At 43.3% G+C, this 14,404-nt stretch overlaps 1 protein-coding gene across 3 annotated transcripts in view; it reads right to left on the minus strand.

Moving 5' to 3' along the window:
• Positions 1–14,404, minus strand: part of XKR8 (XK related 8) — a 523,821-nt gene that overhangs the window by 351,480 nt on the left and 157,937 nt on the right. For all 3 annotated transcript variants that reach the window (XM_077295609.1, XM_077295610.1, XM_077295608.1), the window contains exon 2: positions 13,237–13,430. In XM_077295609.1, the coding sequence (XP_077151724.1) occupies positions 13,237–13,430 (194 nt within the window). The remainder of the gene's footprint in view (positions 1–13,236; positions 13,431–14,404) is intronic.

Genomic DNA, 14,404 nt, shown 5'->3' on the forward strand with positions numbered 1-14,404 from the left:
CTGTAGCATCGCTGGGAAAACTGACAGGTTGGTCACACTTGTCAAACATAGTGTTTGACAAGTGTGACCAACTTTTTACTATTGATGCTGCCTATGCAGCATCAATAGTAAAAAGGTATAATGTTAAAAATAATAAAAAATTGTGATATTCTCACCTTCCGGCATCCCCAGCAGCCTTCCTGCTCCTCGCGATGCTCCAGTTCCCAGTAATGCCTCGCGGCAATGACCCCAGATGACGTAGCGGTTTCGTAAGACCGCCGGAAGATGAGAATATCACGATTTTTAATTTTAATCTTTTTTTTTTTTTTTTTTTTTTACAAATATATGGTTCCCAGGGCCTGGAGGAGAGTCTCCTCTCCTCCACCCTGGGTACCAACCGCACATGAAATGCTTACTTCCCGCATGGTGGGCATAGCCCCATGAGGGAAGTAAGCGTATCAATGCATTCCTATGTGTGCGGAATCCCTGTGTTTCCGCACAAAGAATAAACATGCTGCGTTTTTTTCCGGATGTGATTCCGCCATGGGTAAAAATGCAGCATGTGCACAAAAAATGCGGAATGCATTAAAAATGATGGGATGCTTATGTAAGCGTTTTTTAAGCTTTTTTTCGGTGGAAAACGGATGAAAAAACGCTAAAAATCCTGAATGTGTGCACATAGCCTAAGAGTTTTGGCTCCTACAGGCCAGTTAGACACTCCTACTCAACTCGTTACCTGCATTAAAGACAGCTGTCTTACATAGTCACCTTTAGGCTGCTGTCACACTAGCAGTATTTGGTCAGGATTTTACATCAGTATTTGTAAGCCAAAACCAGGAGTGGAACAAATAGAGGAAAAGTATAATAGAAACATATGCACCACTTCTGCATTTATCACCCACTCCTGGTTTTGGCTTACAAATACTGATGTAAAATACTGACCAAATACTGCTAGTGTGACGGCAGCCTTATAGAAGACTCCTGTCCACAGCCTCAATCAGTCAGACTCTAACCACTACAACTTGGGCAAGATCAAAGAGCTTAATAAGGATGTCAGGGATGAGATAATAGACCTGCACAAAGCTGGAATGGGCTACAAAACCATAAGGCCGGGGTCACACATGCGAGTTTTACGGACGTAAGAGCGCAGAAACTACGTCCGTAAAACTCGCATTACATACGGCACAATTATTCTCAATGGGGCTGCTCCTATTAGCCGTATAGTACGGTTCAGTATTATACGGCTTTCTACGGCCGTACAAAATCGCAGCATGCTGCGTTTGTCAGCGTACTGCGCAAAAAAATCGCCAATGAAAGTCTATGGGGGCGTGAAAAATACGGATTCCACACTGACCAGCAGTGTGACTTGCGAGAAATACGCAGCGGTGTTAGTGAAAAGTCGGTAATTCAATTGCCGGCTTTTCATTTCTCCTGCACAAACCCGACAGGATATGAGACATGGTTTACATACAGTAAACCATCTCATATCCCCTTTTTTTTTGCATATTCCACATTACTAATGTTAGTAGTGTGTATGTGCAAAATTTCAGCGCTGTAGCTGCTGAAATAAAGGGTTAAATGGCGGAAAAAATTGGCGTGGGCTCCCGCGCAATTTTCTCCGCCAGAATGGTAAAGCCAGTGACTGAGGGCAGATATTAATAGCCAGGAGAGGGTCCATGGTTATTGGCCCCCCCGTGGCTAAAAACATCTGCCCCCAGCCACCCCAGAAAAGGCACATCTGGAAGATGCGCCTATTCTGGCACTTGGCCACTCTCTTCCCACTCCCTGTAGCAGTGGGATATGGGGTAATGAAGGGTTAATGCCACCTTGCTATTGGAAGGTGACATTAAGCCAGATTAATAATGGAGAGGCGTCAATTATGACACCTATCCATTATTAATCCAATTGTATGAAAGGGTTAAAAAACACACACACACATGATTTCAAAGTATTTTAATGAAATAAACACAGCGGTTGTTGTAATAATTTATTGTACTCTCAGTTCATCAGGAAACCCTCGCTTGGAAAAATAATAAACGCACAAGATACATACCTTCTGCTGTCAGATCAGGTCCCACGATGTAATCCATCTGAAGGGGTTAACTAATATTACAGGCAGGAGCCCTGCTAAATGCAGCGGTGTGCTCCTGCTTGTAATTCCCCGGCGAATGAATGAAATGTAGGTCATTGACCTACATTTCCTTCAGTCGCGGTGATGCGCCCTCTGGTGGATGTTCTCATGAACTGCAGCCTGGGAACTTTTTCCCACGCTCCAGGTCATATGAGGACATCCACCAGGGGGCGCATCACCGCGACTGAAGGAAATGTAGGTCAATGACCTACATTTCATTCATTCGCCGGGGAATTACAAGCAGGAGCACACCGCTGCATTTAGCAGGGCTCCTGCCTGTAATATTAGTTAACCCCTTCAGATGGATTACATCGTGGGACCTGATCTGACAGCAGAAGGTATGTATCTTGTGCGTTTATTATTTTTCCAAGCGAGGGTTTCCTGATGGACTGAGAGTACAATAAATTATTACAACAACCGCTGTGTTTATTTCATTAAAATACTTTTAAATCATGTGTGTGTGTGTTTTTTAACCCTTTCCTACAATTGGATTAATAATGGATAGGTGTCATAATTGACGCCTCTCCATTATTAATCTGGCTTAATGTCACCTTCCAATAGCAAGGTGGCATTAACCCTTCATTACCCCATATCCCACCGCTACAGGGAGTGGGAAGAGAGTGGCCAAGTGCCAGAATAGGCGCATCTTCCAGATGTGCCTTTTCTGGGGTGGCTGGGGGCAGATGTTTTTAGCCACGGGGGGGCCAATAACCATGGACCCTCTCCTGGCTATTAATATCTGCCCTCAGTCACTGGCTTTACCATTCTGGCGGAGAAAATTGCGCGGGAGCCCACGCCAATTTTTTCCGCCATTTAACCCTTTATTTCAGCAGCTACAGCGCCCACATTTTGCACATACACACTACTAACATTAGTAATGTGGAATATGCAAAAAAAAAAGGGGATATGAGATGGTTTACTGTATGTAAACCATGTCTCATATCCTGTCGGGTTTGTGCAGGAGAAATGAAAAGCCGGCAATTGAATTACCGGCTGTTCACAGATATCGCGCTGAATGAAATCTAAATACAGAATATATATATATGTGTCTCAATGACATATATATATATATACTGTATATATGTTTTCCCTAACATTTGAGCACATAAATCCATTAGATGTTGGTTTTGCAAGCCTGCGTGAAAATCTCGCAGTACGGATGCCATACGGATTACATACGGAGGATGCCATGCGCAAAATACACTGACACACCCTGACTACGGATCAATATTTTGGGAACATTTCTCCGTATTGCGGCCGTAGTACGGACGTATAATACGTGGCGTATTGTCTTACGCCAAGTGTGACCCCAGCCTAAGTAAGACGCTCGATGAGGAGACAACTGTTGGTTCATTAGTAATAAAATGGAAGAAATACAAAAATGACTGTCAATCGACATCGATATGGGGCACCATGCAAAATCTCACCTCACCTCCTTGATCATGAGGAAGGTGAGAGAACAGTCTAAAACTACACGGGGGAACTTCTTAATGATCTCAAGGCAGCTAGGACCACAGTCACCAAGAAAACCATTGGTAACACATTACGCCGTAAAGGTTTAAAATCCTGCAGTGCCCGTAAGGTCCCCCTGCTCACAAACACACATATGCAGGCCCATCTGAAGTTCGCCAATGAACACCTGGATGATTCTGTGAGTGATTGGGAGAAGATGCTGTGGTCATATGAGACAAAAATTGAGGTCACTGGCATTAACTCAAATTGCTGTGTTTGATGACCAAAAGAGCACCATCCCAACTGTCAAGCATGGAGGTGGAAACATTATGTTTTGGGGGTGTTTCTCTGCTAAGGGCACAGGACTACTTCACCGCATCAAAGGGAGAATGGATGAAACCGTAAAATTCTGAATGACAACCTTTTTTCCCTCCGCCAGGGCATTGAAAATGGGTCGTGGCTGACTCTTCCAGCAAGACAATGACCCAAAACATACAGCCAAGGCAACAAAGGAGTGTCTCAAAAAGAAGCACATTAAGGTCATGGGGTGGCCTAGCCAGTCTCCAGACTTTAATCCCATAGAAAACTTATGGAGGGAGATGAAGCTCCGAGTTGCCAAGTGACAGCCTTAAAATCTTAATGATTTAGAGATGATCTGCAAAGAGGAGTGGATCAAAATTTCTCCTGACACGTGCGCAAACCACCTCATCAGCTACAAAAAACATCTGACTGCTGTGCTTGCCAACAAGCATTTTGCCACCAAGTAGTAAGTCTTGTTTGCTAGAGGGATCAAATACTTATTTCTCACTGCAAAATGCAAATAATTTTATATACCGTATATACTCGAGTATAAGCCGACCCGAGTATAAGCCGATCCCCCTAATTTTGCCACAAAAAACTGGGAAAACTTATTGACTCGAGTATAAGCCTAGGGTGGAAAATACAGCAGCTACCGGTGAATTTCAAAAATAAAAATAGATGCTCCATACCGTTCATTATTGCCCCAAAGGAGGTTCCATATAAAGCTGTGCCATATATAATGCTCTATACCGTTAATTATTGCCCCATAGATGCTCCATATATAGCTGTGCCATATAGAATGCTCTGCACCGTTCATTATGGCCCCATAGATGCTCCTTATAAAGCTGTGCCATATATAATGCTCTGCACCATTCATTATGGCCCCATAGATGCCCCATATACAATGCTCTGCACCGTTCATTATGGCCCCATAGATGCTCCATATAAAGCAGTGCCATATATGCTCTGCACTGTTCATTATTGCCCCATAGATGCTCCTTATTAAGCTGTGCCTTATATGCTCTGCACTGTTCATTATTGCCCCATAGATGCTCCTTATTAAGCTGTGCCATATATGCTCTGCACTGTTCATTGTTGCCCCATAGATGTGCCATATAAATCTGTGCCATATATAATGCTCTGCACCGTTGCCCCATAGATGTGCCATATAAATCTGTGCCATATATAGTGCTCTGCACCGTTGCCCCATAGATGTGCCATATAAATCTGTGCCATATATAATGCTCTGCACCGTTGCCCCATAGATGTGCCATATAAATCTGTGCCATATACAATGCTCTGCACCGTTGCCCCATAGATGTGCCATATAAATCTGTGCCATATATAGTGCTCTGCACCGTTGCCCCATAGATGTGCCATATAAATCTGTGCCATATATAGTGCTCTGCACCGTTGCCCCATAGATGCTCCACATAAATCTGTGCCATATATAACGCTGCTGCTGCAATAAAAAAAAAAAAAAAAACACATACTCACCTCTCTTGCTTGCAGCTCCTCAGCGTCCCGTCCCGGCGTCTCTCTGCACTGACTGATCAGGCAGAGGGCGGCGCGCACACTATATGCGTCATCGCGCCCTCTGACCTGAACAGTCAGAACAAGAGGATGCGAAGACAGAGCGGCGCCCGGCGGGTGGAACGTGGACAGGTGAATATAAAATACTCACCTAGTCCCGGCGCTCCTTGCGCTCCCCCTGCCTGTCACACTGTCTTCGGGTGCCGCAGCTCTTCCTCTGTCAGCAGTCACTGGCACCGCTGATTAGAGAAATGAATTTGCGGCTCCACCCCTATAGGAGTGGAGTCCATATTCATTTCTCTAATGAGCGGTCCCACGTGACCGCTGAACAGGGGAAGAGCTGCGGCACCCGGAGACCGTGGGACTGCAGGGACAGCGCCAAGATCGCCGGGACTAGGTGAGTATGCCTCAGCGCCCTCACCCGCCGACCCCACCGCCGACCGTGACTCGAGTATAAGCCGAGAGGGGCACTTTCAGCCCAAAAATTTGGGCTGAAAATCTCGACTTATACTCGAGTATATACGGTAATTTATACAATATGATTTTCTGGATTTTATTCTTGATATTCTATCTCTGAATGTTAAAATTAACCTACCCTTAAAATTATAGACTGTTCATGTCATTGTCAGTGGACAAACTTACAATATCAGCAAGGGATCAAATACTTATTTTCCCCACTGTATATACGATATATGAAGTCCGCAAACTATTTAAGAAATCTGCGCTCCAGGAGGCAAATAGTGCTCCACCCTTCCCGAGTCTCGTCGTGTACCTAAGCAGCACTGTACATCCACATACGGGGTATTTCCACGTTCAGCAGAAATTGCATGATTAATGTTCGTGCCATTTTAACTTATTTCTCTTTGTGAAAATGTTAAATCTGGGGCTAAAACGAAATTTTGGTGGTAAAATTTTTTTTTTTTTTTTTTCGCTGCCCAATGATATAAAATTTCATGACACACCTTTGGTGTCCATATGATCAATGCACCCTTTGCACTCCCAAATCCATATGCCAATGTGACATGGCACCCTCAAACCATTCTAGCTTCTGAGCTTTGCACTGTAATACGATAAGCGGGTTCCTAAAGTAACTAATGCTAAAATATAACTTTTATTAATTTATAGTCTAAAAAAGTGCAAACATATAGTGCTGACAAAGGTGCTAGGTGCATACATACAAACAGAAAACACATTAAAACGTGTCACCGCCAGAGAATAATGTCCAATTGCCTATTATTAACTTGTTCCTCATATATACCAAAATGACATTCAGGATATATCACCACAAAACCAACAGGGCAACCAGTCCTGATGTTTCTAACACATATATCCACTATGCCTTGATATTTATGTGGTCAGACAGGTTATAACTCATAAATAATCGTACCGTCACCGATATGGCTTTATACAGACCAAATAGAGAGGGCCCTTTTCTCTCAGGTAACCACTCCTAAATCATGGTCATACCCCTTCCATTGACCTTCATGGCGGTGGCAATATTTTATAATTACAGCGTGCTCATATAGAGAAAAGCAGCGACCGTGCAGCAATATGTACCCTTTCTGTCATCCAGTTTCATAGAGTACATGCCTTCACATACATAATCGCATGGATATACAATCAGTGTTTTATACTCATCTGCCTTCTCATGGTCATCATCTAGACTCAGTGCAGCTTGAGTTATTGTGGACCATTAAAGCGGTTCTTAGCCTCTATCAGCATCATTCCTTTTGGGTCCACCTTGATGAATAGTGCCTCCCAACGTGTTTCATACAGTTTGGAATCATCAGGGGATTGTGTCACCTTCATGCATAGTAAATGAGCATATCGCTAACGCGGCATCCACTCTGCCTTCTTTTTATACACTACTCACCGGCGTTTGCAGCCACGTGCTTCCGGACGCCGGGAGTCGGATTTCCGGTGTATTCAGGTGTGTGCACCATAGATTACAGCGCGCACATTTACTTCCGGCACAGAGACGTCGGCAAACCATGCCGTAACGTCATGTCCGGTGGGCGGACCCTTCCACCTCTTAACGCCTCCTCAACAGTGATGTGCGCAAGCGCATTACGCTTCATGCGATACAGAAACAAGAGACAGACGTCACTCAAGCACCTCCTGTACTCCTGTATCCATCTTACCAAAAGGGAGCAATTGTTTTTCTACCGAGTCCCGAGAAAGGCATGTGCAAATAAACCAACCACGTTGTTGTAGTTATACCCCCATAAATCGAGGATTAAATAGAGCTTCAGAATTCGGTTTTAGATTTCACTCAGCAGATTATGTACACACTTAGAATGAATTAGCAGACAAGGGAAAAATATATTAGCAAACAAAGGAAAAAATATATTAGAAGACAAAGAAATTTTTTTTTAGTTTATATATAAGTGACACAGCAAACCCCTCGTGGAAGGAATGACAGGAAAGGGTGCAACTATCAAAATCCCTAAGGAGCCCTCTCTAAACTTGCTCCTACCTGTCGCGGAGGTTGGCACCCTATTCCTACGCAGTGGCGCCCCCACTCAACAGCGGCTATCCCTGTTAACGGAGTACCCTATTACTCCCTCTCTCTATAAGAAGGAAGAAAAACTGAGCTGGTCGTTCAGACCACGTGGTGTTATTGTTTGGAGGCAGAAAATCCATTTACTCTCTCTTTGCAAGATGCTTCTATCCCAGTCACCTCCTCTCTGGGACTGGTGCACCCTGTCGATGCCCATAAAATTGACCATCTTTAGATTACCCTGATGTACTCTATTGATGTGATTTGCAACCGGGGTATCTTTTATTAATTGTATCTCGATGATGCTCTCCAACTCTTCTAAGCTCCCTGCTTGTCTTACCAATGTATTCTAGCCCGCATTCGGACGTCATCTTGTAGATAACACCCATTGTTTTACAATTTATAAAACTTTTTCCTGTTACATTGCTCGTGAAATCCTTGCCTTGCCGTATAGCCTGGCAACATTTACAATTCCCACACCTGTAGCATCCATTAACCTGGTTAACCATGACCATGATTTAGGAGTGGTTACCTGAGAGAAAAGGGCCCTCTCTATTTGGTCTGTATAAAGCCATATCGGTGACGGTACGATTATTTATGTGTTATAACCTGTCTGACCACATAAATATCAAGGCATAGTGGATATATGTGTTAGAAACATCAGGACTGGTTGGTTTTGTGGTGATATATCCAGAATGTCATTTTGGTATATATGAGAAACAAGTTAATAATAGGTAATTGGACATTATTCTCTGGCGGAGACACGTTTTAATATGTTTTCTGTTTGTATGTATGCACCTAGCACCTTTGTCAGCACTATATGTTTGCACTTTTTTAGACTATAAATTAATAAAAGTTTTTAGCATTAGTTACTTTAGGAACCCGCTTATCGTATTGAAGTATTCCTTGGTTCCTCCTAAACTTAGAGTCTAGCTACTATTTGAGCTTTGCACTGTGCCTCAAAAGTAGTTTTCAACCACATATGAGGTATCGCTATTAGTGATGAGCGAGTATACTCGTTGCTCGGGTTTTCCCGAGCACACTCGGGTGGTCTTCAAGTATATGTGACTGCTCGGACATTTAGTTTTTGTTGACTCAGCTGCATGATTTACAGCTGCTATCCAGCCTGAGTACATGTGGGGGTTGCCTGGATGCTAGGCAATTCCCACATGTATTCATGCTGGCTAGTAGCTGTAAATCATGCAGCTGCGGCGATGAAAACTAAATCTCCGAGCAGTCACAAATACTCGGGGACCAGCCGAGCGTGCTTGGGAAAACCCGAGCAACGAGTATACTCCCTCATCACTAGTCACTAGTGGTCCCTAGGTCATATAAGATATAATCACGACAAACGCAAGCTCAGATGGATGTTTGAGATATTCATCAAACAAGAAAGAACGGACGGTAAAAAATGCAATAGCAAAGTTTCTTTCCTTCCTGCAAAGGCATCATGGTCGCATCTTGTTGGACAATCGGACACCGGTAGCCTACATCAACCATTAAAGGGACACGAGATCCCGGTCTCTGATGATGCTACAGAATGAGATCTTTCAGATTGCACGTTCCACTCGCAGCTGTTAACATGTTAAATGCCGCTGTGAATCTCCGACAGCAGCACGTAACATGGCCGCTCCGGAAGCATGTCACTAATCCCACCCATTGGCTTCCCTACACATAACCGCAGGGCGCCAATGGGTTGGCATGACAACCCAAGGTCTGCAGGAGACCTCTATAGTTGTCATTGCTGATCTGCTATGAGCACCATCCTGCTACACATTACAGGGCTTGAGAAATGCCAGATTTAAAAAAAAATCATTAAAGCAAACCTGTCAACAGGATTGTGCTTAGTAAACTACAGACAGTGTCAGGTTGGCGCCGCTACTGATTACAATGATACCTTAGTTGATGAAATCCGTCTTGTAGATGTTGTTGAATCTTTATTTTAAGTTTTCAGTTAATGAGATTCTCATGCTTTGAGCCAGGCCTGTGGGGGATGTCTTTGTGGTGCTCTGCTTACATATTCATCTCAAAAAAGTAAAAAACTGAGCGGCACCGACCCTTAATCAACTGCAATAATGAACTCTATTCAGGGATATCAGATGTGACTCCTCGCTATGCCGCTAACACTGGACCTCAGGTGCTCCTTCATAGAAAAGACTTCCATCCATGCGCTCCTTGTTAGTAAAAAATGAGGGCACTCGCCAGTCTTCGGTAAAGTTACTTCTTTATTGACAACGACAACTCCAGATAAGTCATGGCCGGGGGAGAGGGAGCCGAAGCTCGTGTGAGCAGGGGAGGACGACGGCCGTTTTGCGCTATGCCTGCGCTTCTACGGATCGATTTGTGCTCAGGACAGACAGCGGATATAGTGCACCGGCCAGACACACCCCGCCACCAAATCCCTCCCACAAACCATAGAAATACAAAAAGCACGTATTAAAAACAAGAATTAAAAACAATACATGGCTTATGGAGTACATCTATGACATGGAACACAAATCGCTACTGAAGAGATGTTAGCAAAATGCTATACCAAATTATCGCTCCATGACCTGTCAATTGTGTTCACTATACGTGACACTGCGCTCATAAGACAACTACAGAAATATGGACATATCGACTCTGTCATTGAAACCAAGCGGACCCATGGCATTACAGCGCAGGATCCACCTGGCTTCACATCTCAAGAGCAGATTGTCCAAATCACCACCTTGGGCAGGCAAATTCACCTTTTCGATGCCAGCAAAGGTAAGACATTCAGTCCTACCACCGTGTTTCTCCCTCACATGGGAGATGAATCGCGGGACACCTTTTCCTGATGCTACTGACCTGCAATGCTCTCGAAAACGGACATACATCGGGCGGATAGTTTTGCCGATATAATATCGCTTGCAAGGACAGAATACAATATACACTACATGATCAGTTTTACACGTGATGAAATCATTAACCGTGTGTGACACTGCACCTATACGGAGAAACCGCTCTGTAAGGTGCTGCTGACAGCACGAGCAATGGCCGCACCTAAAGTTACCTTTAGGGGACACCCCATTTAGCCAATTAGTATTTGATTTAGTGACGCGGTTTCTTACCAATCTATCTCTTAACCTTGCACTTCTTCTATTGGCTATTAAGGGGCCTCTTGCTGCTACGTCGGCTAACTCCTTATCTCTCTCTAACAGGTGCCAGTTCTTTTTAATAGCTAACCTAATTTGCTGGTCCATGTTGCTATATTTGAAACAAAAAGTAAATCTTTTCCCAATCTCCTGTCTCTGGGAGGGCGGTTTTTTAACAACCCCTTCTATCCTCTCATTTTTTACTCTGTCCAAAGTAGATGCCAACAACCTCTCTGGGTAACTCCTTTCTCTAAATCTGACTTTCATCTCTTCTGATTGATGGTGAAACCCCTCTTCAGTGTTGTTCACCCTACTCACTCTCAAAAATTGGCTGTACGGTACTGCGCGTTTTGTATGCATGGGGTGATAACTATTGTAATGCATCAGAGTATTTGCCGCTACCGGTTTACGAAAAAGTGAAGTGCAGACCTTACCTTCTTTAAAAGTCTGCACTTTCACTTTTTTAGCGGCAAATACTCTGATGCATTACAATAGTTATCACCCCATGCATACAAAACGCGCAGTACCGTACAGACAATTTTTGAGAGTGAGTAGGGTGAACAACACTGAAGAGGGGTTTCACCGTTAATCAGAAGAGATGAAAGTCAGATTTAGAGAAAGGGGTTACCCAGAGAGGTTGTTGGCATCTACTTTGGACAGAGTAAAAAATGAGAGGATAGAAGGGGTTGTTAAAAAACCGCCCTCCCAGAGACAGGAGATTGGGAAAAGATTTACTTTTTGTTTCAAATATAGCAATTGGACCAGCAAATTAGGTTAGCTATTAAAAAGAACTGGCACCTGTTAGAGAGAGATAAGGAGTTAGCCGACGTAGCAGCAAGAGGCCCCTTAATAGCCAATAGAAGAAGTGCAAGGTTAAGAGATAGATTGGTAAGAAACCGCGTCACTAAATCAAATACTAATTGGCTAAATGGGGTGTCCCCTAAAGGTAACTTTAGGTGCGGCCATTGCTCGTGCTGTCAGCAGCACCTTACAGAGCGGTTTCTCCGTATAGGTGCAGTGTCACACACGGTTAATGATTTCATCACGTGTAAAACTGATCATGTAGTGTATATTGTATTCTGTCCTTGCAAGCGATATTATATCGGCAAAACTATCCGCCCGATGTATGTCCGTTTTCGAGAGCATTGCAGGTCAGTAGCATCAGGAAAAGGTGTCCCGCGATTCATCTCCCATGTGAGGGAGAAACACGGTGGTAGGACTGAATGTCTTACCTTTGCTGGCATCGAAAAGGTGTATTTGCCTGCCCAAGGTGGTGATTTGGACAATCTGCTCTTGAGATGTGAAGCCAGGTGGATCCTGCGCTGTAATGCCATGGGTCCGCTTGGTTTCAATGACAGTCGATATGTCCATATTTCTGTAGTTGTCTTATGAGCGCAGTGTCACGTATAGTGAACACAATTGACAGGTCATGGAGCGATAATTTGGTATAGCATTTTGCTAACATCTCTTCAGTAGCGATTTGTGTTCCATGTCATAGATGTACTCCATAAGCCATGTATTGTTTTTAATTCTTGTTTTTAATACGTGCTTTTTGTATTTCTATGGTTTGTGGGAGGGATTTGGTGGCGGGGTGTGTGGCCGGTGCACTATATCCGCTGTCTGTCCTGAGCACAAATCGACCCGTAGAAGCGCAGGCATAGCGCGAAACGGCCGTCGTCCTCCCCTGCTCACACGAGCTTCGGCTCCCTCTCCCCCGGCCATGACTTTTATCTGGAGTTGTCGTTACATATTCATCTGTATGGCTTATGACAGGTCACTGATCCTTCAGTGACCTGCCCCCTATTTTACATACTGCATAGAATATTGTTGATATTATTGTATAGATGGATTTCATCAACCAAGGAATCAGTAAAACTGTGCCAACCTGACAATGTCTGTAGTTTACTTAGTAAAATCCTGATGAGTTTCGCTTTATAGCCAAAATTAGAAAAATAAAGTTAAAGGTGAAAGTTATAACGGTTGCTTTCATTCCACAGATTAGACCACTATTGTATCTTGTTACACTATTGTCTGCGGTGAGCATAGACAATTGTTTGTCTGGTATGCCAATACACTGATTAAAAGACACAACTGTAGAGTGCTATTTTGTCTGCATTTTCTACTTTTGATTTTTGGGCTATAAGGCTATTTTACATATAGGTCTGCACCTCTAAATACACATCTGAATACCACATGCTGGCACCTTCTTTTCTGTGTTTACTCACATTGAAAAATCTGTATTACTTCTCTTTGTATAATTATATAGAGCACAAGAATGAGCTGAGGCGTGTTTTCTAGGAAAGTCTCCACGAGCCGCATCATACTGATGTCATGAGTGAGGAAGTATGCATAATCCTTAAACTTTTTATCCTTTGGGTTTCTGTATGCAGCGATGCCCACTTCTAGTGAATGTATACACCTGTAAGAACATAGAAAACTGTTAATAAAACAAAATTTCCATCCTGCACCTTGATGCATTTCAAAATACATAAATCTCTTAGACCTAATGAAGTGGTGAACATAATTTGAAAATTCATATCAGAATGGCTGTATATGCCTTTATATTAAAATGAGCATTTTAGTTCAGCCATAGAATAAAATAGCTCATGAGTCAAGGTGCATTTCATCAGCACTCACCCAGCCTCAGTGACAGCAGCAGTTTGTGTGGAGCAGTGTGAGATCTCAGCTAAAGCAGGGACACTGAAGAGGTGTTAATCTGTCTAGGTAGCAATATTGCCTTGCGCAGGCGTGTGCTCCGGAGGACAGAGAATGAACTTCAATCCAATATTGCGGCCAGCATGCGGCCAGCATGCAGCCAGCGGGTAAGGAAAGGGTGAACCAAACACCCGAAAACCCCGCCCATATGACCCAAAACTGGTCCCGCCAAATTCAGGTGACAGGTTCCATTTAAACATTCAGGAACAATAATACAGCCATTCTGACAATGACTTTCAAAGTAAGTACATTAGCCTCATCTAGTAGGAGAGAATTTAACCCCTTCACCTCAAAACGTGTTTTCATCTTCCTCACCAGGCCAATTTTTTCAATTCTGACCACTGTCACTTAATGAAGTCTTGACTCTGGAACACTTCATTGGATCCCACTGAGTCTGAGATTTTCTCGTGACATATTGTACTTCATGACAGTGGTAAAATTTCTTTGATATGACTTCCGTTTATTTGTGAAAAAAAATCGAAAATTTGGCAATTTTCAAACTTTTAATTTTTATGCCCTTAAATCAGTCATGTCACACAAAATAATTAACAAATGACATTTCTCACATATCTACTTTACTTCGGCACTTTTTTTAAACTATTTATTTTTGTTAGGAAGTTATAAGGATTAACTGGTGACCTGCGATCTCTTATTGTTACAACAAAATTTACAAAATCA

This window comes from Ranitomeya variabilis, chromosome 3 (assembly GCF_051348905.1).
Source record: "Ranitomeya variabilis isolate aRanVar5 chromosome 3, aRanVar5.hap1, whole genome shotgun sequence".
In the NCBI taxonomy this organism is placed as follows: Eukaryota; Metazoa; Chordata; class Amphibia; order Anura; family Dendrobatidae; genus Ranitomeya; species Ranitomeya variabilis.